Source organism: Acinonyx jubatus, chromosome E1 (assembly GCF_027475565.1).
Source record: "Acinonyx jubatus isolate Ajub_Pintada_27869175 chromosome E1, VMU_Ajub_asm_v1.0, whole genome shotgun sequence".
Classification (NCBI taxonomy): Eukaryota; Metazoa; Chordata; class Mammalia; order Carnivora; family Felidae; genus Acinonyx; species Acinonyx jubatus.
Window position 1 is genome coordinate 30366907 of NC_069397.1, and position 26139 is coordinate 30393045.

The window sequence follows — 26139 nt, forward strand, 5'->3', positions numbered from 1 at the left end:
CGCAGGCCGGCGGAGCGGGCAGGGGTGGAGCCGGGCTCCGGGGCGGGGCGCGGGTGCCCGGGGGCGGAGGAGCCGGGAGGCGGGAGGCGGGAGGCGCGGGGGCCGTTTAAGCGGCCTCCCTCCCGCCCCCAGCCGCCCGGTCTGGCCCCGACCCTGTCCCGACCCCCGGCCTGGCCCACTCCAGCCTGCCCCGCCGAGCGGTCCGCCGGGCACGCGGGCGGCCTCCGGAGCAGCCCAAGCCCATGAGGGCCGCGCGCCCTGCCGCCGGCGCAGACGAGACGGAGCTCCCGGCCCCCGAGGAGGAGCGGAGGATCAATGCGGTTCAAGAATCGATTCCAGCGGTGAGAGGGATGGCGCCCCTGCCCCGCCGGCCGTGCCGGCAGCGGGTCCCCGATCCCGCCTCGTCCGGCCTGGGTCCCGGCTCCTCACCTGGATCCATCCCCCCGCGGATCCCGCGCCTTGGCCGGGGACCAGCTCCCCGGGGATTCCCCGCCCTGCAGTCCCCGGGCGATCCCCTTCCTCCCAGCATCGGGATCTCGTGCCTGACCCGGGTTCCCGGACCCCGAACCCCGAGCCTGCCCTCCTCCCACGGGATCCCACTGCGCACCCGACTGCATCCTGCCGACCCCCATCCTGACAAGTGCTCGTGCCTTGCTCTATGGACCGAAACCGCAGCCGCAGACGCCAACCCCGGTTCCGCCAACCCCGGCTGTGGCCTCCACCCCAAATCCCCAGCGTGGGGGGCTCCCGGGGCGCGCGGAACAGGGGTCGGGTAGCCGCTGCGCCCTGCAGTTTGATTTGTCGTAAACCGGGGTGCTGGGCGTTTTAGTGCTTTGTCTGTGATCGGTCCTAACAACAGGGAAACTGAGGCATGCTCCACTGGGTTAGCCTTGCCCAGCCAGGTCCGGGCCTTGCTGGTTCTCTGAGCTTGCTGGCTTAGCGTCCAAGGGCGGTGCTGTGTTGGGCACTGCGAAGGGGCAAGTTAGCATTCGGGTGGTAAGAGCTGCTTTGAGGCGCCTGTGTTAGGAAACGAGGAGGAGGAACCGAGGAGGCGCCACCGGAAGGTTGGCCGGCAGCTCATTCACTGGAGGGCTGGTGGGAACGCCAGCCTAGGGAGGCACCGTGGCCTTAATCCCGACTCGGGTGTCTGCCATTTAGCCATGGATGGGGGCTGGCCCATGGTTCCGAGAGGAAGCTCTGGGCTTTTTTGCTAATTCTTCTTCGTTTAAGTGGGTGAAAGTTCATCTCCCCTGTGTTTCACTCTCCATCCTTTGTCTGAATCTGTCAGCCGTGGCCCCATTCCCAGACCTTCACTACTAGCAGGCAAGCTTGGTGTGCAGTAATGGGAATTTGAAAGAAGACAAGGAATGCATGAAATCCTCCAAGGAGGTTATTGTTGAGGTTTTAGACGTTGCCTTTTATTTCAGAATTTCAAACTGTACTTTTTTTTTTTTTCTTTCCAACCTCCTAATCTTCCCATGCCCACTCACCCATTATGCTTCTCTCATTCCTCCCCCCAGGCCCCAAAGGTAAAGGAGCCAAAAATGCATAGGAAGAGTTGGGGTGGGCTGTGCCATTAGAAGGGTGAATCAGTTTGAAGACTTGGATTAACTTCTGAATATTGCTCATCACTCAGGGTGTTGAATGCCTGGCAATATTCCCCAGGTGGGAACATGGTATCAGTGCTTCTAAAGGCAAAAAAGAACCATGATGTCTGGCTTTAGAACTGAAGTCAGGAATGAAGATTGGAGGGGTCTTAAGGGAGAAAGGAACCTGCATTGAGACATGATTGGTAAAGCCCTGTGCATGTGGTTTGTTTGATTTGGTTTTACTTCTTTGCACATCTTGTGCTCTTCCTGTTTTCAGAGAACAGTGGAAATATTCTGTGAAATTACCCTTCCTTATTTGATTGAATTTGTATTTCTTTCCTGTCCTTTGAATTCTCCTTTAGAAAGAAAAAAAAAGCCCCCCCTTTTTTTGCCCAAACGTTAAAACAAATCTTCAGAAAAATGAAAAGAAAAAAAAAAAACACCTTCATTTAGGATCCCACTATCTCAGTTGGTTGAACTACTTTTTGCTGGATGCTAATTTATCCAGCCCTTATTATCAATGTAGTACTGTGATTTTGCACTCCACTTCTTTCATTTAAAAATGAAAACTAGAGGTATTTTCTTTTGGTGTGGCATAGACTTTAATTTTCTCAGTGACTGCACAATAGGAATGGATATTTAACATATATTTTTTGGATGGCATCTACACCTACCCTGATATTCTCTGAAGATTGAATGATCACGTAATTGCTTGTTTTTCTATTACAGACTAGACTGGAAAGCCATTTCTAAGGATAAATTTGTACTTGGTTATTAAGCCTGCAAATACAAATTAATTTAAGAAAAATCCTGGTTTTTGTGGTCTACAACATTAAAATGTTGAGGGTGCTGTTCATCACCCCTTAGAGCCTTGTTCATTATGTATCTTTTGAGCATTCAGAAAAGTTATAGGCAGGTAAGTTACAGGAAAACTGGAGGGAAGGACATACTGTCTTTGAATGCATGTGTCTGCTTCTCCAGATAGATTTATCGGTACTCCCTTGAAGAGCATTTGATTGCAGTAAAAACATTTCATTAGGCTGTAGTTTGTGGCTGTGCCTAAATTACAAGAAATGAACACCTTGCTGGTTTGTTCTTAATAGAAACTTGGTGGTCATTGTGGCTTTGGATAAACTTCTATGGTTCTGCCATTTCCGCAGAAGGCTGTAAGGAAGTGTAGCCCACTGTGCTAAGCGGAGGGTTTTATGCATGCATGGCTTCTCAAAAAGTTTAGGATATGAAAAGTGCCACTGGGACACAGAGCATATCTTCCACATTTGAGTCTCACTCCACGCCCTCCCCCCCACCCAGAGTCATTTTCTCCCTATGGCAGCATCCCTGACTGATCAGAATAGCTGCTAACATTTATTGAGTACTTACTTGTGCCAGGCAGTGGCTGGGTATTTGCATATTACTCGTCTCCTTCTCAACTCTAACCCTGGAAGATAAATGTTACACCCATTTCATGGAAGAGCAAATTGAGCTAGAGAGTTAAAGGGAACTTGCCAAAATCACATGGCTGGGAAAGGGCAGACCCATTTATTTCAATTCAGTGTTTTGTCCCTCTCCACCACCCACCGCTGCCAGTTCGCCTGTTTCTGTCTCCCTGCCCACACCACAGCATCCATGTGTAAAGCGCTGAGGCTGAGGGTCCGCAGAGCCTCTACTGTATTGTGTGGGTATATATACCCCTTTCTCCAGCCTTGCTACTGAAAATCCAAGAAGGATGCTCCTTTCCCTAGCCCCAGCCTTGTGATCTGATAACGTGGTAAAGTACCTGATTCGTGAGCATTAGGATGTCTTCCAGGACAGCCTGTTGCCTTTTTTTTAATTTAATTTAATTTTTTATTTTTAAATATGTTCTCAGAACACTGAATTACAGGCATGGAGTAGTCTTCTTATATATATGCCTCTCTCTTATTCAATAATTAAACTAAATGCCTTCCACCACTATCATCACCTCTGGCAGTGGACACTATTCCTGAACACCACACCACGCTCACTCATAAACTGGCTAATAATAAGGTGCTGTGTGTCGGGGTTGGCTTACGTTGCTCCGTCAAGTGATGTTGAAAGAGCCCTTGGAACGTCCATGGTCTTTGCCTTTTCATGAGACTTAAGGTTCTTTTGGCCCTAAGACTGCCTATTTCTCTTTATTACATACAGAACCTGTTGGATCCCCAGTGAAACTAATTGACAAGGGGATACCTCTCGATTAAGACAAAATAGTTAAGCGACAGCCAGAATTTCTATTTATTCACTCAACACTTATTAAGTTCCAATAGTAAGCCGGGCATTGTGCTTGGGATTGGAAAGAAATGGTAAACAAGAAGGGCTTCGTGGAATTCACATTACCATGGGGAAAGATGAAATAAAAAATACAAAAGTGGGGAAAAAAAGCCCAATTTTTACTAATTCTGGTAAGGGCCCTGGTGGGGTGGGGAGGGCTGAAATGATACTTTAGGTAGGATGGTCAGGAAAACCTCTGAGAAGCTGACACTTGAGCTGAGCTTGACAGGTGAGGAAGGTTGAACCTTCTGGAGAAGAACGTTAGAGGCAGAAATAAACAGCAAACACAAACGCCCTGAGCCAGACAAGACCTTGGTGTTTTAAGGAGCAGAGAGGAGGTGGTGTAGCTGGAGGGTGGAAAGTGGGAGGAAGGTGGCACCCTGAGGCTGCAGCAGTGGTGGGGCCCAGGCCACCAAAGGCAGGTTTTAAGCTAGAGTTGGGGTGCGTGCTATGATCTGGTTTTCATAGACTATTGTGGCTGCCAAATGAAGAAGACAGTATATGGGGGGGACAAGTCTCCCTTCATCAGGGAGACTGATGAAGAGATTTGTGTTTTATAGATCAGAGAGGTCGATGTCTTGATGTAAGGTGGGGTCTGTGGAACTGTCTAGAGTAGGCTGATCTGGAATATACTTGGAAGTGGTATTGACAACACTTGTATTTGGAGAATGGGGAACACCTAGGAATCAAAGACAGCTTCTGGCATTTGACCTTGGGCCTCAGAGATCTACAGATGAGATGCGGATCTATTCTCTCAGAAGGCCCAGTGCTTTGGGCTATCTGTTCTTTCTCTCCAGAGTTTTGAAGTTTTGTCACCTTTCTCCCTGAGTAAGGGAGAAGCAAGAGAGAGTGTTGAAAGAAAGTGAGGAGATGAGTGAACAAACGTGACTAAAAACTTTATAGAAGTGTGGTTCCCACACCCAGGAGTAAATCGCCTTCCCTCAAACCCAGTAAAACCCTTTGGAAACTCTTTTCTAGGGTTACTCCGCCTGAAGTAGAGGCAGCTTCCATAAATGGGCACTGTTTTCCATAACACTTGAGGACCTTTCCCATTCTTTTTGAAGGAAGAGAATAGAATAGGTTCCTTGTGTGGGCGTTGATTTGCATTTTACTTCTGCCTTTCCATTTAGGTCTTAGGAACGATTTCTTCAGGAGGCTATGTTGGAGGCTTGATTGTACCCCGGCAGATCAGAGACAAATGGACAAATTGCACTGTCTATTTCCCAGCAGAACATGTTGTGCCATGGTTTTCACTGAGCCCCAGACAGTGATGGGCTTCTCGCAGACTTGCTCTTCGCTGGTCTTAGAAGCAAATCTGGCTCTGTCCATGAGAGACTACCTGAAGTCACATGGGTGGGATATTTTTCTTTACAACTTACCAGTTTATTTTTACCCTGAGTGATTCCGGGTGGGCAGGGACTAAGCTGTCATAAACATGGCCACCCAGCTTCTTTGCTTTTAGGAGAAAATGTGAAAGTCTATCCCTGTTGCTGTGTAATGGCTTGACTATTTTTAGATTGGGCTGCCAGAGATATAAATTGCTATTTTAGTCCTCAGCCTGGTGGTGGGTAGACAAACCCTACTTACTGCACCCTAAACAGAACACTCTCAATCTACCCTCCACCATCTTGTTCTTTACCCTTTAAAATTACTAATAGGGGGGCGACCGGGTGGCTCAGTCCATTAAGCATCAGACTCTGGATTTCAGCGCAGGTCATGATCTCATGGTTCATGGGATTGAGCCCCATGTCCATGCTGACAACATGGAGCCTGCTTGGGATTCTCGCTCCCTCTTGCCCCTCCCCCGCTCTCACAGGTGCTCTCTCAAAATAAATATTGAATATATATATATATATATATATATATATATATAAAATTCCTAATAGGTTATGCGACTTATAGCTCTGTTATGTCTCGGGGTAATGATGAGGTAGATCCTTGAATGCTTGGGACACTTTGAAAGCATTCTTCCCAAGAGTGCAATTATTTTCCCCTTTACTAATAACAGCTCTGTAGCAACACTCTTGCCCCTTAGGAAATTAGTAAAATTATTTAAAGGATTATCAGGGGAGAAAAAGATTTATTTATGTATGTGCGAGAATGTCTTGGATAAAATCTGAAGCTGTTAGCTGCACGTTTCTGTTAAACAGTTTTCAGACCATCTGGTGAATTCCATTCAATCCGTACATATTCTGCACACGAGTTAGATAACTAACTCATTGGTGGTGCAAGTGAAATATCTTCACTGTCCCAAATTCATTCCCCAGTGGATTTTCCATCTGAACTCTCTATATTGGGTTAACAGGAACTGCTGTCTTCTTTTTTATTTATTTGCTGTAAGGATAACAGGCCCTTTTAATTCAGGGAGAAAATGCTAGTCTTTTGTTCCTAAGCCAGGCACTGATTAGGATGCCTTGACCATGTGCTTCAGCCAATTTTTGGCATCCTGGCTCTGCCGTTTGGTTCAGCCTGGTACCATTTTTTCATCATGGCGATTAATAAGGTGTGACTAGTCAGAACTCATTAGTGGCAAATAACAAAATCTCCCCCCTCCCCCATCTTAAACTAGCTGAAGCAAAAGGATAATTTATAGTGCAAAGGCTGTTGACATCTTGCAGGCTCCAAGCCCAGGAATGCAGTGGCGCCTCTGAGACCTGCGTGCTGTTGGGGTTCTTTTACCTCTGTTGGTTTCTCTGCATCTGCTTCTTTCAGGCAGCCGCTTTTTTTATCTGCCTGAACTTACATCTCCCCTTTTCCAACAGAACAGACAGAATAAACCAGCATCCCTCAGAAAACATGGCACGGGTGTGGGTTGGATTTGGGGAGAGCCTCACCTACACACTGAAGTGGAAGAATGCTTCATGGTTTTCACTGTGCACTTGTTTCCACAGAGTTGGCCCAAAGGGAAGTGTGGAATATGGGTATGTGTCTATATGTATAACAGATATTGGTATTTAGATACATACACATATTTGTGTGTATATGTTTGTTTTTTTTAAGTTTATTTACTTGGGGTGGGGAAGGGGGTGGCAGAGAGAGGAAGAAAGAGAATCCCAAGCAGGTTCCACACTTTCAGCGAGGAGCCTGATGGGGGGCTCGGACTACGAACCGTAAAATCATGAGCTGAGCTGAAGTCCAACACTTAACTGACTGAGCCACCCAGGCGCCCCAAGTATATCTGAATTGTATAGCCAGAGTATCAGGTAGTAGTCATATATTTGGATTTGGAAGCAAACTTTTAATTCAGGAAGAATGCAGGTAAAAACATATCTCTTGTTTAGGCAGCCTAGATGCAGCCCAGCATCACTTATTTAAGCTCTCTGTGCTGGCACAGGTAATACAATATAGGGAAACTAGTTGGATGGCCCTGCTAATTGTGGAATGTAGGATGTAAGGATCGACATGTATAAAGGTTTATGCATTTTCAGAGAGAAAATTGAAGCCTTGTATTGTGTCCCTTTTCATCGAATGGCAGCTACAGGCATTTAAAGTTTAGAAAAATTCCCTTGTTTTTTTCCCCTAAGATTTAAGATTTGGTTGTGCCTTTTTTTTCTTTGTAATTTTTTTTAGCATGGGGGTGGGGTATGAGTTGAAGGGGGTGGATAGGATTTCTATTTGCTTTTGGTTGGTAGAAGGTTTTTCTTTTGACTAAACTGAAAGAATACTTAATCCAGTGAACTAAGGCATTTGCTTTCAGATCATGGTTGTTGGCTCAGTTTACACCTGTTTGGTGGCTTTGTTTTTGTTCCCGTAACTAGGTATTTCCAGCAGTCCCCTCTGCAATTAGAATGGACCAAACAATATTGGCAGCCTTCCTCATTGTTCTTCACACGCTTTGAGCTTTTTCACGTGATGTCTTTTTGTTTGGACAGGTTCATGAACCACCGGGCCCCAGCCAATGGCCGCTACAAACCAACCTGTTACGAACATGCTGCTAACTGTTACACGCATGCAGTGAGTATGCATTGTCTGCCTTTTGCATCCTTCCCAAAGGGCCCCGGTGGGAGGGCGGGCTATTATCTTTAGTCCCCTCAGCCCAGTTAGTTGGATGTGCCTACCTCTGTGACCTTCGCTCTCAGGATATCAGTGCTGGGTCATGTTACCAGAAACTGTGAACATGTCGAACGCTTTGAGTGCTCTGATCTACAGTCAGCAATGTTGGTCCTAAACTGACTTTCTCTGACAAGATCTTCCTTAAAAGAGCAATAGTAGTAAGTACACTAGTAGTTATGGGAAAACCAAAGAAAACTAATTTATGAGGACTGTCACCTCTGACATGAAGTGAATCTCCCTTTCAAGACGATCAACTGTATTCGTGTGGCCAGAAGAGTTGACGGTTTTGATGAAAAGGGTGCTTTTTCTTACTAAATGATCCCTTGAAACAGGTAGGCACACCGTCCCAACCTCTGCAGTGCCCATATTATTTCACATTTTGAAGGAAAAGCTGATTTGATCCCTAAATTCTTAGTGAACTTTTTTTTCCTTAAAAAGCAAACATGCTCATTATAAAAAACTTATAAAATATTGAAGAATATATAAGAAAAACAAAACTACCCAGACATAAATTAACACTTTGGTACATTTCTTCTACTTGCGTGTGTGTTCAGGAACGTGTATTTTCATGGTTTTCCTGTTAATGTATTATTGACATTTTCTTGTGTCATTGTGAATTTCCTTTTATCTATGGCTTCATTATTCCCTTTGAAAGTTGCATTTACTGAGACTTTTGAAGGAAAGATTGTGGCTGCATAGTCTGAAGATACGAAATAGAGAAGGAGGCCAATTTAATCCTTTCATGACCAGTGTTTAGAATAGGCTAATGTAACTATTTTAGACAACGTTAGTACAATACATAGGTTACATACATATGTCTTAAGAATTAAATTTGCCTGAATTCCAGTTGTGCCTTTTCTTGTCTTTAATCTTCCCTAAAGAATAGCTCTAGTATTTTCTGTAACAAAACAATAATGCCAAATAACCCCCAAATAAACTTTGTGGTTTCCAGTGGACTCCTTTATAATCGAATAGAACAACACCATTTGGTAATTCCTTAGCATAAATCAAAGTTTGTAAAGCATTGGTTTTATGTACTGTAATGATGGAATTCACATATTACTTAATACTGAGACATCATCCTCATTTATCACTGGATGTCCTTGTGCCTTAGGTGCTAAAAAGACTTTTATTTAAATAATTAATATGCTTGAATCTAGCTAATGAGAAAAATTACTAGCTGACATGCTTGCCCTGGATTCTGTAGAAGAGCTTCAATAATGAAATTTGGAGTAACCTCTCCAGTGGACAGTCTTCTTAGACCCATGGCTTAGATTCTGGGGACAGGAAAGATTCAGTGGAATTCTCTAGACTTGATGTGACCCCTGTCTTCACTTTAGTGACACACTTATGTAAAGTGAGCTTTCACCAGAGGGTCAAAATGTTTAGAGTACCAACTTGGACTAAAGAATGCACACCTAATTTGATTGTCTCCCAAACCTGCAGGATATCCAGCTTTTATTCTTGACCAGATGTTCGGTGAATTTAACAGCTAAAAGTAAATTATTACTTCTGAAGATAATTGCCCATAGACCCATAAGAAAAAGTTGTGTGCTTGTATGTGTGTATGTAAATCTAGGGCAAGATTAGGATATAAGGAATATAAAAGCCTGAATAATAATTTATGTGGCCTGTTCCTTCACTCATTGCTCCAATATATATCCATTATTTTTTTCTATTTATCAATTACAAAACACTGATGAAAGTTACAGGTATAGTGCCTTGATAATTTCCATACCACTGATCAATAAAAGTAATCAACGAAGTGTTTTTTACTTAGCATTATATCGAGCACTTAAACTACTTAAATATCATAGTTTGGCTATAGGGATGCACAGTTCACCTCTAGGAATATTATTTGCTAGAGACGGACCAGATTGGTCCCTCGTGTCTTCTGGGTATGTCATAAGTTAAGGAATACTTGTAAAAAACAAAGTTAGGGAAAAACTGACAAAACCTCCATGTTAATTTTTTAGAAGAGAAATGTCACCTTATTAAACTTTACTAAACTGTATCCCTAATTTTTGAATTTCAGAGAGCAGTAACATTTCTTCCATCATCATCATTTCATTTAAAGAGAGGGTATTTTAACATGAAAAAGTAGAAAGGACATAATCTCAGAATAAATGAAGTTCTGTCTTATTTTTTTTTTAATTTTTTTTTTAATGTTTATTTATTTTTGAGACAGAGAGAGACAGAGCATGAATGGGGGAGGGGCAGAGAGAGAGGGAGACACAGAATCGGAAGCAGGCTCCAGGCTCTGAGCCATCAGCCCAGAGCCTGACGTGGGGCTCGAACTCACGAACCGTGAGATCGTGACCTGAGCTGAAGTCGGACGCTCAACCAACTGAGCCACCCAGGCGCCTCTGAAGTTCTATCTTATGAAGAACTTACTTTATTGTCTTTGATTTTTCTCATACTGTCTGGGCCAGTGAAAACTTCAGCACTTGAATATTTAGTGCTGATCTTATCTAGGGGATAGGATATTTTTGTTGCAAGAGGGCAAAAGTAGGTGATGGGGGTGTGGAGAGAAGATTGCTAAATTTTGTATTCTTTGCCAGGTACGTGTACTCTAATATCTAATAAAGTAGTTTATTTTTTCCTGAGGATGTGTGTTAATATAAAATGTTTGCTCCTCTTCAATTTTACTGAGAACCTACAACGTCTCTAAAAAGATGGAGTCTTTAAAAGAAAAAAATTCACTAGTCATACTCATACTCCTACGACAGACATTGAAATCGGTGTCCATGTGGAGTGTAAACTATGGTACAGGAAACAAAAATCCCTGTAAGGTTCTGGTTTCTTAAAATTACTCGAGTAGATGACAGGAGAGTGGATTACCCTTGCTTACTTGAAAGGTGCTATTAAAAATGAAATAACCCAAAAATGCTTTCACTTTGCAGTAGTTCCCAAATTGGTGGAATGATCCAAACTAAAAATCGGGACATATGACTTGCACAGTTGATTTGTGTGTGTGTGTGTGTGTGTGTGTGTGGTGTGTGCATTAGGATACTTACTGACTCGATTCATTGGCTTAACCGTTTGCTGAAATATTGAGATGTCAGTAGTTCATGGGGGAAATAGGAAAGAACATTTAAAAGCAAGACCTCCCTGGGAAATCTGGGTATATGCTTGGCATTTGATTATTTGAAGTACCTACTCAAAATCACATTAGACAATAGGATGAAATCTGTTCTTCCGTGATGAAATCAGGATAAAGAACATCTGCTTTGCAACAACTGAGTAATGTCACATCTTTTAATGCTGACTTCAGTACCTGCTGGTGGGCACGGTTCCTGGGCCCTGAGCAGCCATAGCTGACAACTCAGTGTGGCTCTGGTGAGGATTATCCAGGAGAGGCAAATGTTTAAAATTATCTTTCTAAGATTGTCCCTGCTAAACCTGTGTATTTTTAACAAAGGTCTCAATTTAGGAAAACCCAGGATATTTACTTTTCTTTGCCTTTCCCTCAGTTCCTCATTGTTCCGGCCATTGTGGGCAGTGCCCTCCTCCATCGGCTGTCTGACGACTGCTGGGAAAAGATAACTGCATGGATTTATGGAATGGGCCTCTGTGCCCTCTTCATTGTTTCCACAGTATTTCACATTGTATCATGGAAAAAGAGCCACTTAAGGTACTGTGGATAGCACGCTATTTCAACAGATCAGAATAGTTGACTCAGGTTAGCCTCCCGTACTGGCATGTTTCGTCAGGTTGAAGCAGTAGAGGAGCTAGATGTCTTCTTGCCTTGTATTCAGGAAATTTCCTATGGATTGGACATACTCTGAGGACCCCCATAGGTATCTAAGAAAGCTGGCCTTTCTCAGAAGCCGCCGACAAAACCGCAGTTTCCCCAGGACTTACAATGTGGAATCCTGAGACCTCTTAATGTTGTCGGGTGCGCCAAGGATGCCCCAAGAGCGCAGCAGCTGTGGGGTAGTGACAGAGTGCAGTGAACTTGGAGTCAGCCCAGCCCTGCCACTTACCCTTTCGGAAGTCCCCTGACCCCACGGAACCTCTGTGTCTTCATTACTAAAATGAGACTAACAATGCCCGACTCGCAGGGTTCTGTGATAGGTGAATGAGACAGTGCATGCCAAAATCATCTGAAAATTGCAAATGACCAGGACTTTGTAATGTAAGGAGATTTGCTACAGTTTGGGTTTATTGTCTTGCAAAGTTCAGCTTCCAGAATTGGGTGCTGTGTATCTGTTCAAACAGAGTTCACAGATTTTGCTACAATTAGCTGTCAGGTACTTTCCAAACCATACCAAGCCCGTTAGCCTCCCAACGAGGACATAAAAGCATTCCTCCTCTGGGTGAAGGATTAATTTGGGGGAATACAAAAGATGCAGCACACCATTCAGTTGCTTATGGAATAGATTCTGTACAACCCCAAAGCACAACACTTCTTCTCAGAAAAGGAGTATTCCGAGCAGACTTAGAGTACTTTAAAATAATAGAATATAGCTTTCGGTTTTACAGAATGTCCAAAGAAAAAAATCTCAAACTTTCAGACAATCCAGTATTTAAGAACAGGGTTTGAGGTTCGTGAGATGATTACCGGTCTCCTTATGTGTGGAGTCAAGTTTCATAGCAGGAAGGATTCTTAGGGGTCATTAATCCAGACCCCTTAATTTTCACCAAGGGACACTGAGGCTTAGAAGGGGTCTACCTTGCCCAGGTCAGTGACCCCCAGCAGTGTCTGATCATCCCAGGACCTCTGACTCCCAGTCCTGAGGAGTTCTTCACCACACCCTTCTCAGTACTGCTTACAGTTACCAGCCGGCCACCTTTGCCTAGAAGGTGGCAGTTCCTTGGGCCAAAAATGAAACCACAGCATCGGATCATGAGGGCTTGCTGAGGCATACTCACAAGAGAGCCCCAAAAGTACCCGTCTCTCCAGCACACACTGTCACAGAGATCAGAGGCCAGAGCACTTCGTTATTGTCCAGAGCACAACCCAGTGCCTGTGGTTGTCTCGGCTGACTTGGCTTTGATGTCTAGACTTCTGAATCAATAAAGAGTTGTAGATGCATACTTGAGTATTCAGGGCTCTCTCCCAGGGGCCGGAGAAGAAGGTGTAACAGAAACCAGGCTCTCTTGAACCTTGAAATAGCACTGCTAGAATCATGAGCCACGTGTGGATTTTTGCTCTGTCTTAATTTTTTTATAGATCCAAATATAGCCTTAATTTATAAAGGCAAGGGAATGAGCATTTATTGAGTACCTACTATGTGCTAGATACTATGCTAATGAACACATGGTCCACGTGATCTCATTTAATGCTCACACACACTCTATGATAGAAATGTTGTTATGTCTATTTTCGCTGTGTGGAGAGTAAGGGTCAGAGAAGCCGGTCATGGATCTTGAATAACATTACAGGTCTGACTTTACCTTCTGTACCAAGAGCCTAATAATCTAGAGAGCAGAATCAGAAAGGCCTCAGACCTGGCTAGGAATCACAATCATCCAAAGAGTTAAAAAAATAAAATAAAATAATAATAATAAGATTCTTCTCTTCCCTCCATCCCCTACCCCATGTTCTAGCCCTTTTATATATTACAATCTTCTGGACTGGAGTTTGTGACTATTTTATAAGCTCCCCAGGTGATGGTGATACACAGTCAAGTTTGAGAAGCATTAATGTAGTGTAAGCCTTTGAGACCTGTGACCTAAATTATTTTGCCTTCACTAACATGACTAACGCTAACCGTGACTAAAACGTCCTCAACTTGCTTTGGTCGACATTGTGTGTGTGGTGAGGCAAAATGTAACAGTAGCACTCCACCAAATCACAGCTCTCACCACTTGGACACTGAAAATGGATTCAAGACGATGCAGTGCATTCACACTTTTAAATCAGTTCAGTAAAGGACAGGTTCTGTCTAATCCATTTGGGGACTAGACCTCAGTGAGCCAGATCTTTGTACACTTCCTGAATTTTCAGTTTTGGAAGGAGAAACTCATTTAGAAATCCAGGTGGCTATCTGCTTGCAGCAAATATGCCTCTTAATTTTTTGTTTATTTGTTTTTGTTTTTGTCATTGTTGTTCCTAAGTTAGTTTCTGAATTTCCTTGATTACAACTTATCATCTACATTAAGCTATTTGAAGTGAAACATTCTTTGAAGGTATTCTAAAAAGGCATGAAAAACCACTTCACATCCTGCACTATGACAGGGGTTGAGGGGTGGTCTGCCCTCGAGGAGTTTTCTTTCTCAGTTACATAGGCTCTAAAAGAAATGGAAAACCTCAGAAAAGACAGGTTTTGTTTGTTTGTTTTTTAACCACTTTGGAGTTCCTGATTACTGTATCTCCTATATGGTGAGTATCGCATGTGCAAGCTTGAGTCATGTAAAGCTTTTACTTGTAGCTTCATAATATTAAAAATACCTTTGAAAGCCAAGTTATAACTGCCCCAAGGAGCTAGAACAGGAATGGAAATTACAACACCTTGGAGTGATAACCCATGCTGCCAGTCTGAAACTTTTCTGAAAACTTGCTAACTTGTTTTTCCCCCACTAGGACAGTGGAACATTGTTTTCACATGTGTGATAGAATGGTTATTTATTTCTTCATTGCTGCTTCTTACGCTCCATGGTAAGATACCTTCTTTCTATTTTTGAAGGTAGCATTTTGGGGATAGAATTTCTGTCCCCCTTCCCTCCCTTCCTCGGGTCCCTGCCCCAGCCCCCATGCATATGCCCCCCCTCCCCACCCCCACCTCCTGCCAGTACACATGCATACATGCTTTTTTAAATTTTTTATTTACTTGGGTCAGATTGCAGATTTTAAGGGGAGAATGTTACTGCTGTTCAGAATACATACCTGGCACTGGGTTATTCAAGAGGAAGCGCTAAGAACTTGTTCATAGGTAGCATTCTGTCTTTTGAAATATGTCACCCTTGCTTTCCACATTCTTTTTCTGCTTTTGCTGCTGTTCATAATACTTGGACATCTAATTGTTTACGTGGAAATGCTGTAAATATGTGTGAGGAAAACAAGCTCGCTTTTGAAATTTATCATTTTCAATTCACTTCACAGCATGGTAGCTACTGTATATGGAGTACATGTCTCACTTCTTTAGCTTATATGAGTAGAAGAACTAAATAAATTAGCTGCTTAAAATATCTAGTATTCTGGCGCAGTGGGTGGAGCGTGTGACTTTTGACCTCAGGGCTGTGAGTTTAAGCCCCGCACTGGGCATACAGATTATTTTTTTAAAAATGATATATTAAAAAAAAAAAAATACCTAGTATTCTCTTCATTTTTTTTTTTTTTAATCTTTCTGCTCTTTTGGTACAGATCAGGTAGAATCTGTTGTTGCCTTGAAACCTAAATTAAAGGAACATTCAATTCCCTCTATGAAGACATTATCTAGTTTTAAACACTCAGAAATTCATGTTGTGCCATGAACTGCTAGAGTCACTAGAAACAACAGGCCTCTACATTCTGACTTACGCAGCATCCATCATTAAAAAGAAACCTAATTGTCTGTTGGAGTAAAAAGTGTGTTCCCTCTCTAATACTTGTCACTAAATTATAGGTCTGTATCATATTGGAGCGAGAACAGTTACAGGCTTTGGGGAAGTGCTCCCCAATTTAAGTAAATAAAATTTTTTAAAGTTGGCTGAGGAATCAAATATTACAGTAAGGAACTTGTTTTCATGTAGTTTTCAATAGGCAGGTGGTGCCTTTTCCATCTGGAAATAATCGTTTTGTAGTCGTAGCCAATCAGAATAACGTTTGGTTTTCTTCTCATGTCCATTCTTAATATGAAATGAGTACAAATGAATTTGCAGCATCTTAAAACTCAAGCTTTACAAGAGTCCACAGTTAAAATTCTGGCAAAATGTCTTTCATAACATACGTTGGGCTAATTCATGTTCTCTCTTGGCCGAGAGATTGGTAATGCAAATACTTGGTCTGTGTATTAGGTATCCGCTGTGGGTATGTGATCCTGGCTCAGGATTTTGTTCAGGGTTCTCATTAAGCTCTGTAACCTGTCCGCTTGCAGATACATTATCAGAATTAAGCTAATCTGACAGCAGTCTGCCTTATAAGGCAAGTCAGGCATCACAGGTGTGATGGGACTCACTTCATACCTCCTTTTAGCTGGTTCTATTTTTAAACCACATTGGAACAATTCGAAGTCTTAAAGGTCAACTGACAATTTTATCTTTATTAATTTTGCCCAAACTGCCTAACTACTTCCGTGGCATGTTGAATGCCTTTTCCTCCTGGTTTTATGCTAGCGCTTGCTCCCCCAGTTTTCAGGCCTAGAGGAAAACACGGGTCCTGTGAATTCCCTTCATTTATCACTTCTGTTCTTTGTTGTCATGTTTACATTTTTTAGGTTAAATCTCCGTGAACTTGGACCCCTGGCATCTCATATGCGTTGGTTTATCTGGCTCATGGCAGCTGGAGGAACCATTTATGTATTTCTCTACCATGAAAAGTAAGAGAACGTAATTTACATTTGATAGTTTAAAAATTAACTGCCTAAATTTTATCGACATTACAACATAATTTGCTTTATATTTGCACTTCAAAATAGTAGAAATACATAAATAGAATATATATTGCTTTTAACAAATCTTTGAAACCATTTGGTATTCATTGTTGGTAGACAGATTGCTGTGGAAAGAACTGAATGGCACACGTGTGACAGGAAGCAGTTGAGGGACAATCCTCAGGTGACTGGCCTTATCAGCGAATTTAGCCTTATTCTCTGTAATCTACGCTTAGCCCATGAGAAAAGTAATTGCTTCTCAAGCTTTCTGTGAAGATTGAAGATAACAGATAAGAACAACACTTATCTAGACAGGAACCCAGAAGATGTTCCAAACTAAGCTTCCCTGAGAAAGGGGATATTTGGAGAGGCATCCTAATCACAGGGCACATTATTTAACCCATTATTCATTGCCCATAGTCAGAAATGTGAAGCAATATAAAAAGGAAAGCCTATTGAGATTTAGCATCATGGCTCTAGAGGAGACCTGCAAAGTCATCTATTCCTGCCTCATGGTTAAGGAAAAAAAAAATGAGAACATTTAGGATGTGCATCAAATTAGCGATTCATGTAGAATTAGGACCCAAGTGTCCTAGTTCTTGTTCCATGGCTCTTTTCATTACTTCAGATGCCTGAATTTGAGAAACCCACAAGCATGAAATCATTGTCTTTGAATACAGTTTATTAGCTTACCTGTTGTTTTTGGCAGAATGGCTCTCAGAATTGAACATGTTGTATTTATCACAAAGTATTAAGTTATTTTCTCTTTTCAGAAGAAAATGGTAGTTTTCACTAACTTCTGACTTTGAAATTCACTTAAATGCATTTTTTACTACAATTAGCAGTTCTGAGTGGTGTTATGTAGTGTATATAAATCCAAGAGAACAGTTTGCTTCTTGGGCCTGCACCCCTAACTTACATCCTTGGATAAAATAGAAAGTAGAGTAAAACAACTATCTTTTCTCCTATTCCAGGCTTCCTAATATAAAGCAAACCCACAAACCCATTCTTCCCCAGGTCCCTGATAAGGTTGCTTCATGGTGGACTCTTGAGTATAAAACATGGAGAATGAGATGTGAGTCACCTATGGCCATTCGGTTGGGCAGATATTAGGGAGTGCCTAAAGTGCCAGGCACTGTGGTAGGCTTTGCACATCCAAACATAAATGAAATTTGGCCCCTGCCTCCAGGGAACGTAGAGCCTCCTTTGATTAGGCTGAAATGCAAGTTAAATTTCAGTGGAGTATATTTCTTAGTGTTTTCGGACATTCTGTAGCCTCATGGGATGAGCCTTACAAGTTGGGAGTTTGTGCAGATGAAAAATAAAGAGACAGAAAACTACATGCTCTTCATTCCTTAGGGCTCCTGCCCCTCTGCCACTGATAAGCCTGGCCCCATATGGCATCCCTGTCCTGTCCATCATGATAATTTCAGCTTCTTGTAGCTGTGGATTGGGGCAGTAATGAGGGCAAACACTGGGAGATTGGAAGCGGGAAAATGCATGGTGGATTGGATGCAACAGTAACTCCTTTTGGCAGAAAACATTTTCCAAGTTGCTAATGGAGTTTGATGCTATTTCAGTCCTGAGAGGAATGCTAGTTCACTCACTCAACTATAGTGTTTTAATTAGAGCCCTAATGGTCTACTGGGAAAATATGGTTCATTGGGATAGTTGAAGACTTTGCATTTCTCTTTCAAAAGAAAAAAGGGAAAGCTGGTATGGGACTGGACTAGGTATTATAGGAATACATAAAATGAACTGCCTTTCTATCCTGCAGGTATAAGGTGGTTGAGCTCTTTTTCTATCTCACAATGGGGTTTTCTCCAGCTTTGGTGGTGACATCAATGGTAAGAAATGGCTTCATAATTTTAGTTATTTCACCTAATTTCCTTTTTAATTGCTGGGATTCTTCATGTGTGTATAGATACGATATGTAGTTTTTCTTTCTGAAATTATGACGTGTCCATTAACTAGAGACTCCAAAGAAAAAGTATGTAAATAGCAAAGCGCCAACAATGTGTTTTAGCTACTGTTTGGAGTTTAGAGAAGTTCTACACTGAAGTGTGTTTCTTTCCATATGGTAATCTTCTGTATGTGTTTCTTTGGATAACCTCATGGGTTATGTTATCTTTTGGATAACCATAACCATAACCCATGAGGTTATGGGTAGAGGGGTATTTCTGCCCGAAATGGTGTCTTAACCCTAAATCCACAGAAGAGGGTAAATTTTTTTATGTCTTAAAATGAAAAAACTATAAATTACTGACTTTTTAAATCCTAAGAATTAGAGGGACCAGAAGAGCTCAGTTGTGTGAACATTTTATTTAATATTTCCCAAAAGTCTTCACTTTTACTTTTCTTTCACTTGGTTTTAAGTCAGATTATTTCTCTTTCTTATAAAAGTGTTTTTTTATTTTAACTTTGCTTGAAATTTTCTTTTATTTTTTTTTTAATATTTATTTTTGAGAGAGAGAGAGAGTACGAGCAGGGGAGGGCAGAGAGAGAGGGAGACACAGAATCCGAAGCGGGCTCCAGGCTCTGAGCTGTCTGTACAGAGCCTGACGCAGGACTCAAACCCATGAACCATGAGGTCATGACCTGAGCCGAAGTTGGATGCTTAACCAACTGCAGCTCCTGGGCAGCTGCCCAGGAGGCCCTATCTGTTAATTTTTTTTTTTAAGTTTATTTATTTATTTTGAGAGAGAGAGACAGCTCGAGTCTGGGAAGGGAAGAGAGAAAGAATTCCAAGCATGGTCTACATTGTCAGTGCAGAGCCCGATGCAGGGCTCAAACTCATGAACTATGAGATCGTGACCCAAGCTGAAATCAAAAGCAGATCTTAACTGACTGAACCACCTGGGGCACCCCTCTGTCAATTTGAAAGAAAAACAGCATTATGGCCTTGTGATCCCATCCAACTGGTTACTTTGTGCCATTAGCTTAGTACCATCAGCTCCAGTATCCTACGCTCTACACTGTTTGGCATAGCCACTATGTTGTTAATTAAGGAACTCACACTGTGTCCAGTTTGAATTCTTTTCTCAGTCTATAGAGGTCAGAAGACTTGTATCTACCGTTTCACTCCTGAGCTCATGGGCATATTATAAGAATGTACATAGGTCCTGACCTGGTCACCAAAATACCTGTTAAAGGTTTAGGAGTTACAGGTTTGCTTGCTGTTTTCAGTAATATGTCTTATGAGAATGTCACAAGTTGTGTTTCTTTAGGATTAAAGAGCTTTATGGTAGCTTTAATAATTACCTAGCATTAGAAATCCATATAGTTTAGTTGGTAAAGGTAACAGGGAGTAGTGAGGGGAAGGAGATGAATAATGGAAATGAGAAAATCTGCCTTGCAGGCCATCTCGTTGGAGGGCAAATCAGGACACCCAAAACAGTTTAAGCAAGGTCTGTATGTGTAGGTTACTAATCACTAGTGTAGGACATCAAATAAATTCCCTCTGGCTACCATAAGAGCAGGTTTCTCCAGTATTTTTACTAGCCTAAATCTTGGCATTTTCACAAGTTGTAGAGTAGTCAGTGACTAATGTTTATGATAGTAAAACAGGATAATCCTCGCATTTCCCCCCATAGACCTTAGCACCAAGCAGGAAACTACAATTCATGTTCAATAAGAAACTATCTTGAAGTTTTTATGTCTTTGGGGAAAGTGTAGGCTGCTGTGGGAGCACATGAGCCAAGCACCAGAGGAAATGGTGTTCAAGCTGATTCATAAAGACAAAAAAGGGCCTAGAGATAGTAAGGATGATACAAGTGGAATAGGAAAGAATACAGCATGAAGGGAGCCCTGAGAGGAGAAAGCACTAACACCTTTGAAGAATTGAAAATAGTTCATTGTTCGGAACATGAGGGTGTGCACCTGTTTGAGTGTGCCTCTGGGCATGAGGTAGGTAAGTATGCAGGTAGCACAAGTCTTGTGATAAAGCTGGAGAGCTAGACAGAGACCAGATCAAAAAGAAACTCATAAGCCATATGAACTAACAACAGTAAGACTGGACACTCTAAGCTTTGGTTCTGGTCAGAACCAAATGACTTATTCTTATGCCATAAAGAATGATATAAAACTGGAAAAAGTAGATGAAACAACTGTTTCTTGGTGTTGGACTGCAGACACAGGACTGTATTCCTTTAGGGAACAGAAACCAAAACATGAGCTTCAAATTCGCCCCAGTTTTCTCCCTGGGGACACTTTCCAAACTGCGACAAAAGAAAGGGGAGCCAGAAAGCAGCAGTCAGCGTGGAAGAAACAGAAATCAGCATTTCAGCTACTGAGCCTGCTGCAGTTTTGGGGTAGGATCCTGGAAAGGAGGGAGCTTCACAGAGAGGCATCTCCAGAAATCTACAAAGGGGTTTCCCTGAATCCTTGCCCAGATACTAAGCTGGATTTGCACAGGGCAAGACTCTGCATGCCCAGGTCAAGAGTAGCTATTGAGATTCCAGAGGTGCCTGGTGCTGGAAGATATCAGGGTCCAACCAGCCAGAGTGGCCATGCTGAACAGCTCAGGTGTTCAACCGAACCTAGAAAGGTGACCTTCATGTCTTAGGAGAACTGCTCTAGGTCTTGAGTGAGGACTGCCCTGGAATTGCCACAACAAATATACCTGATCCTCTGTACATAAACTGCCTACAGAACAAAACTCAACATTCCTAAAAGGAAGACCACAGAATCTGTACTCCAACAGCCTGCGTCCATTTATTCAAACAAATATTACTAGATAAACAAGAAACAAGAAAAGGTGACACCACACACCTAAGGAAAAACAAGTCAATAGAAACAGATCCAAAGAGGACAGAGATGTTGAAATTTACGTACAAGGACTTCCAAACATAATGAGTAAACAAATGAAGAATCTCAGAAAAGATATGGAACTATAAAAAAGGAACCAAGTGGAAATTCTAGATTTGAAAATGATATGTTAAGAAAAAAATTCATTGGAGGGTTTAACAACAGATTAGATACTGCAAAAGAAGAGATCCATGAACTTGAAAATGCACAGACATGCTACAGGCTGGGGGAAAATACAGCGGTTGCTTTCTCTATATGTATCTGGTAAAAGACATGTATATGAAATATATAAAACACTCCAAAGGAGTAATAGTCCTATAAAAATGAGTAAAACACTTGAACAGGCACTTCACAAAGAAATGTACTCAAGTATCCAGTAGGCCCTTGAAAAAGTGCCCAACACCATTAGTCATCCTGGAAATGAAAATTAAAACCTCAGTGTGCTACCAGAATGTATCCCGTAGAACTGTTAAAATCAAAAAGACTGACAACACCAAATTCTAGCAAAGATGTGAAATAACTGGAGCCCTAATTCATTGTTCCGGGGAGTATAAAATGGTATAACTATTTGGAAAATTGTTTAGCAGTTTATTATAAAATTAAGCATAAACTTATGACTCAACAGGTACTACCCATCAGAAATGAAAACATATACAGAAAGACCTCCATAAGCCCCAGATGGGAAGAATTGATAAACAAATTATAATAAATAAATCAAGGGAATGCTAAGTGATAAAAAGGAAGGAATGATTGATATACATAAGCACATGCAGGAATCTCACAAATACAAAAAAACAGACATAAAAATATACATACATTATAATTCCATTTATGTGAAGTTCTAAAACAGATTTGGTCTGTGTTAATGCAGTAAGAATAATGGTTACCTTGGTGAAAGAGATTGTCCAGGATTGGGAGGGGGTGTTGGGGTAGTTATCTATCTTGATAGGAGTATGGGTTAGATAGGTGTATGCATTTATCAAAACCCATGGTGTTCATGTAGTATTTATGCATTACACCCTGTAAATTAATCATCAATCAAAAAAATGACCCATCCCTCCCACCCACCCACCCCACCCCCCAAAAGAATATAAGCTCAGGAACGAGACTGCCTTGATTCAAACCCCATTCTGACACTTAAAAACTATGTGGCCTTGAGCAAATTATGAAACCTCTCTGTGTTTTAGTTTTCTCATCTGTAAAGTTGAGATAATAGTACCTAATTTAGGGTTGTGAAGACTAACTGAGTAAATACATGGAAATGCTTCAAACAGTGCCTGCTGTAACAAAGTAATGACATGGGTCATGATGAAAATGTGTTTTAGGATTACCTATGGTCTAGTTCTTTGAAAGTTGATAAATGTGGTGTCTTAGGGAGCTATCTTTAACAGAATGTTATGTCAGAACCAACCTGTATACTTGGCTTGGTCTCATGCTTATTGTTTTAGCAGAAAGAAAAGAAGAGTGGTATCTTTTGGGCAGTGACCAGCTCTATGATTTTGTTCAGGCTACTTCATTCCTCTGGTTTTACTCTCTTCATCTCTAAAATGAGGAGGTTGTGTTATGTTAGATGAGTGGCTTTTACTGTTTAGGAATTATATGCCTCCTTAAAAATGTGATGAATACTTTCTAGAAAAAAAATGCCCCTAATGCACATACTAGAGGATTTTGTATAATTAATGGATATTAATTGCTTTGTAACCTTTAGGACATGATAAATGTGTGGTATTGGAATTTTTTTGTTTTGTTTTGTTTTTTTGTTTGTTCTGATAAAAATCAATCCGGCTGACTTTCCATCTTACCAAGGTTAATGAAAAATCTGGAATCAGTCGATTTGGGTTGGCTCCTTCCCCATCTTTTGATCCTACAAAAACCAGGGGGCCTATGTGAACTTTGAAGAAAGGACTGATCCTCATCTGTGGCCCTGGGTCCTCATGCCTGGTTCTTGGCTTATGGTTGTCCATTGCTGCCACTGTCTAGGCACATGGGACCCCTTCACGTTGGTGGCTGCATTAGAGCTTTCCCACGCTCCCTGCTGGACTTGGCTGCAGTCCAAGGCTCCAGGGCTCACAAGGTTGCAGTCATCAGTGCCCAGGCCTCTGGGACACCCACACACTGTCCCTTTCCAGGGCCTCGCCACAATCTGGCTTAGGTTTCCACCACCTTGCAGAACCTGAGACTTTTCTATTCCTAGTCCTCAGGAATCCAGGGGACTGACTTGTTTCATCAATGCACCCCCCCCCCCACCTCCACCAAACCCTGCTTCTGTTCTCTTTCCCTCATTCACACAGACCAGTTTAATTTTGAAGATGGGCTGAGGTCTTGGAAAACCAAGAGCAACCTAAAAATTCACTTTTTTATGTTAAAGCACAAAACTTCCTGCTAAGCTAAGAAACGCCCAGGCTCACAGACAAAAAGTCCTGGCAACATGTAGAAGGTTAGGAAGTATGTTATCCTTACACGCTCTCTGATCTCCGAGGTCACATGTAGCTCTGATTTCCTGTGTCAGCCATAAGGAAGCTGTAAGCTCGCACAAGCAGGGGGGAGTCTCAGAAAAGGAATCGGTGTGGTCCAGCGTTTGAGGAGGATAAGGGAAGTGAAACCCCGGGCCCAGATGTAAATTCTAAATGGAGTGGTGTGGCCGTGCCTTAGTAGGGAAGAAAGCTCTTAAAGGAGAAGATGAAAGCCAAGGATTATACTTTATTAAAATGAATTCCCATGTCTGGATGTGATTGTAATCTGCTTCAACATGCTGTAGATGAGTAGAGTGTGGGTTCCGTAACCCGACTGCTTGCTCCGGTCCAAGATGGTCAACCCCCAGGGTAAATCCAGGTTGATGGATGAGAGGCTTTTAAGTTAAGTTCATGATTACGGACCGGGATTCAGCCTGTGCAGCTACTTCATTGTCTAGAAAATCAGCAGGCTCAGGGGGAATTGCAATTATCTCTTTAGTTTGTCACATCGAGTAACATCAAAACCTCTTTCTCTTTTTCCTCTGTTGACAGAATAACACTGATGGACTTCACGAACTTGCCTGTGGGGGCTTAATTTATTGCCTGGGAGTTGTGTTCTTCAAGAGTGATGGCATCATTCCATTTGCCCATGCCATCTGGCACCTGTTTGTGGCCACGGCAGCTGCGGTACATTACTATGCCATTTGGAAATACCTTTATCGCAGTCCTACAGACTTTATGCGACATTTATGACCAATCTGTACTAGGTCTCGAAACCAGTATTATTTCAATTATGGCACTTGGGAGTGGGGTAAGAGCCGAAGGTTGCACAGAGGGAAAAAGACAAACAAAGACAACTGCACTGACTTCCTTTATATCTTTTGCATATAATTACTGTGAAAGTATAAAAGCTGTGTTCTGGAATTTCCCTCTTCACAGCAGATAAATAAGGTAGTGAATTAATTATTCATTCCATTCCACTATCATGAAGGACTCTGGATAGACTTGGCCAACTGATGTTTACAAAACAGAATTTTGTATTTTAATTTTACAGATTTTACTACATGATTTTTCTAAATTACTAGGTCAGGTTGTAAAAGTCAGTGCAATAACAAAGCTTCCTTTTTAGGAGAAAATTGTTTCTATCACTTTCCCATTAGCTGTGTGAAGAATCATGGACAGAACTTACACTACTTTTACCATGTTTCATCTTGGCATAACATGGTTATTTTTTAAATAGAAAGTTTCGTTTTTTGTAAATTTTTAAAGAATATTTCATCGAAGCGCATCTCTGCGGTTCCTCATTCATGTGAATTTTTGCAGCAAGCTGTCAACATTCCACAAATGAACAAACATTATACCTCTTCTGATAGTTTTATTAAGCATAGAGAAATTGCCAATTTTTAAAAACTGCGGTTTTCCAAACTTTTCTGCCAACCTCTGACTCTGAATTCCATGCTGCTTTGGGCCATATACTTGACCTCGTTTGGTTTACCAGTGATAGAAAAGTATTTTGATATCATTAACTTTTTCAAAGGACTCAACTTTTTCTCTATGCCTTTGCTATGTGTTCTTCAGGGTCCCTTTCAACAGTGGATGAGCATTCATGTCTGTGTTATGATGGTATTATTGGAGGGGCCATCCACGCGAGACTCCTGAAGTGTGTTATGAATTACAGTGAATAGTGGTACTGCCTGCTTGGTGCCCGTCAGTTAAGTCACTGTCACTTAGCTTACTATTATCAGTTTGGTACTCATTTTCAGTTGTGGAACTAGATGCACAAATTCACATTCCTATCTTTCCCCTGCATCTCCTGATTTACTTTTTTCTTTTCTGTAGCAAAATATCTAAAAGCATTGTTTGACAGATAGAAACCCATGCATCTGTAGTTCATGGGTTATGTCCTAGCTCAGTGGAGTGGTATTTAATATATCATTTTTGGTTTTTGCCCTCAGTGTCTTATATTAAGATTAACCTTAGTTGCTTTGTTTATTAATCTCCTGTTGGTGTTTTAATAAATGAAATAACCTTGCCTTTAGATTGGTGCTGGTATTGACTGTTTGCAAGTACTGGGTTTGATCAGTGGAATAGCTGGTTTGATGAAACATTTAGGCTTACTCACTGAAGTTTTGTACTGATGCGGCTTCAAAAGAGGGTTTATTTTGGGTGTGCATATGTAGAACTCTCTCATTTGGGAAGAACTGGTATTTGCTGGTGAATTCTTAAACAGGCAAGGCGCCCAGTGATAACACCAACCAGACCACCCCTACCTGCATGATTCTGACCATCCTGATGCCTGTGGTTTTGTGTGTATTCTGTTTTTAATATATTAACTTTTGTGAATTTAAAGTCTGCTCAAAAGTAACACTGTCAAAACCACTAAAATGTATGTAAAAAATTGTGCTGTAGACTAGAATAAACTTGTTACTTGGA

General features: G+C 41.8%; 1 protein-coding gene across 6 annotated transcripts; it reads left to right on the forward strand.

Annotated features, from left to right (window-relative positions):
• Positions 1–26139, forward strand: MMD (monocyte to macrophage differentiation associated). 6 transcript variants are annotated; one of them, XM_053211557.1, is made up of 9 exons: positions 1–341; positions 5009–5231; positions 6641–6799; positions 7751–7832; positions 11405–11565; positions 14461–14535; positions 16292–16393; positions 18225–18294; positions 24259–26139. In XM_053211557.1, the coding sequence occupies exons 2-9, from the start codon at positions 5077–5079 to the stop codon at positions 24457–24459; spliced, it is 1005 nt and encodes a 334-aa protein (XP_053067532.1). In that variant the 5' UTR covers positions 1–341; positions 5009–5076; the 3' UTR covers positions 24460–26139. The 6 variants fall into 6 exon arrangements, with proteins under 6 accessions (XP_053067532.1, XP_053067535.1, XP_053067533.1 ...); XM_053211560.1 differs by having other exon boundaries at positions 6770–6799; XM_053211558.1 differs by lacking the exon at positions 24259–26139 and adding an exon at positions 17422–17522.

What these genes read in the sequence shown, in the direction of transcription:
- MMD (XM_053211557.1), top strand. Translation starts at nt 5,077, where the DNA reads ATGGACAAATTGCACTGTCTATTTCCCAGCAGAACATGTTGTGCCATG. An exon ending in GACTACCTGAAGTCACATGG is followed by an intron (nt 5,232 to 6,640) that starts GTGGGATATTTT and finishes CTTTTCCAACAG; the next exon opens with AACAGACAGAATAAACCAGC. An exon ending in CTTTGGTGGTGACATCAATG is followed by an intron (nt 18,295 to 24,258) that starts GTAAGAAATGGC and finishes CTCTGTTGACAG; the next exon opens with AATAACACTGATGGACTTCA.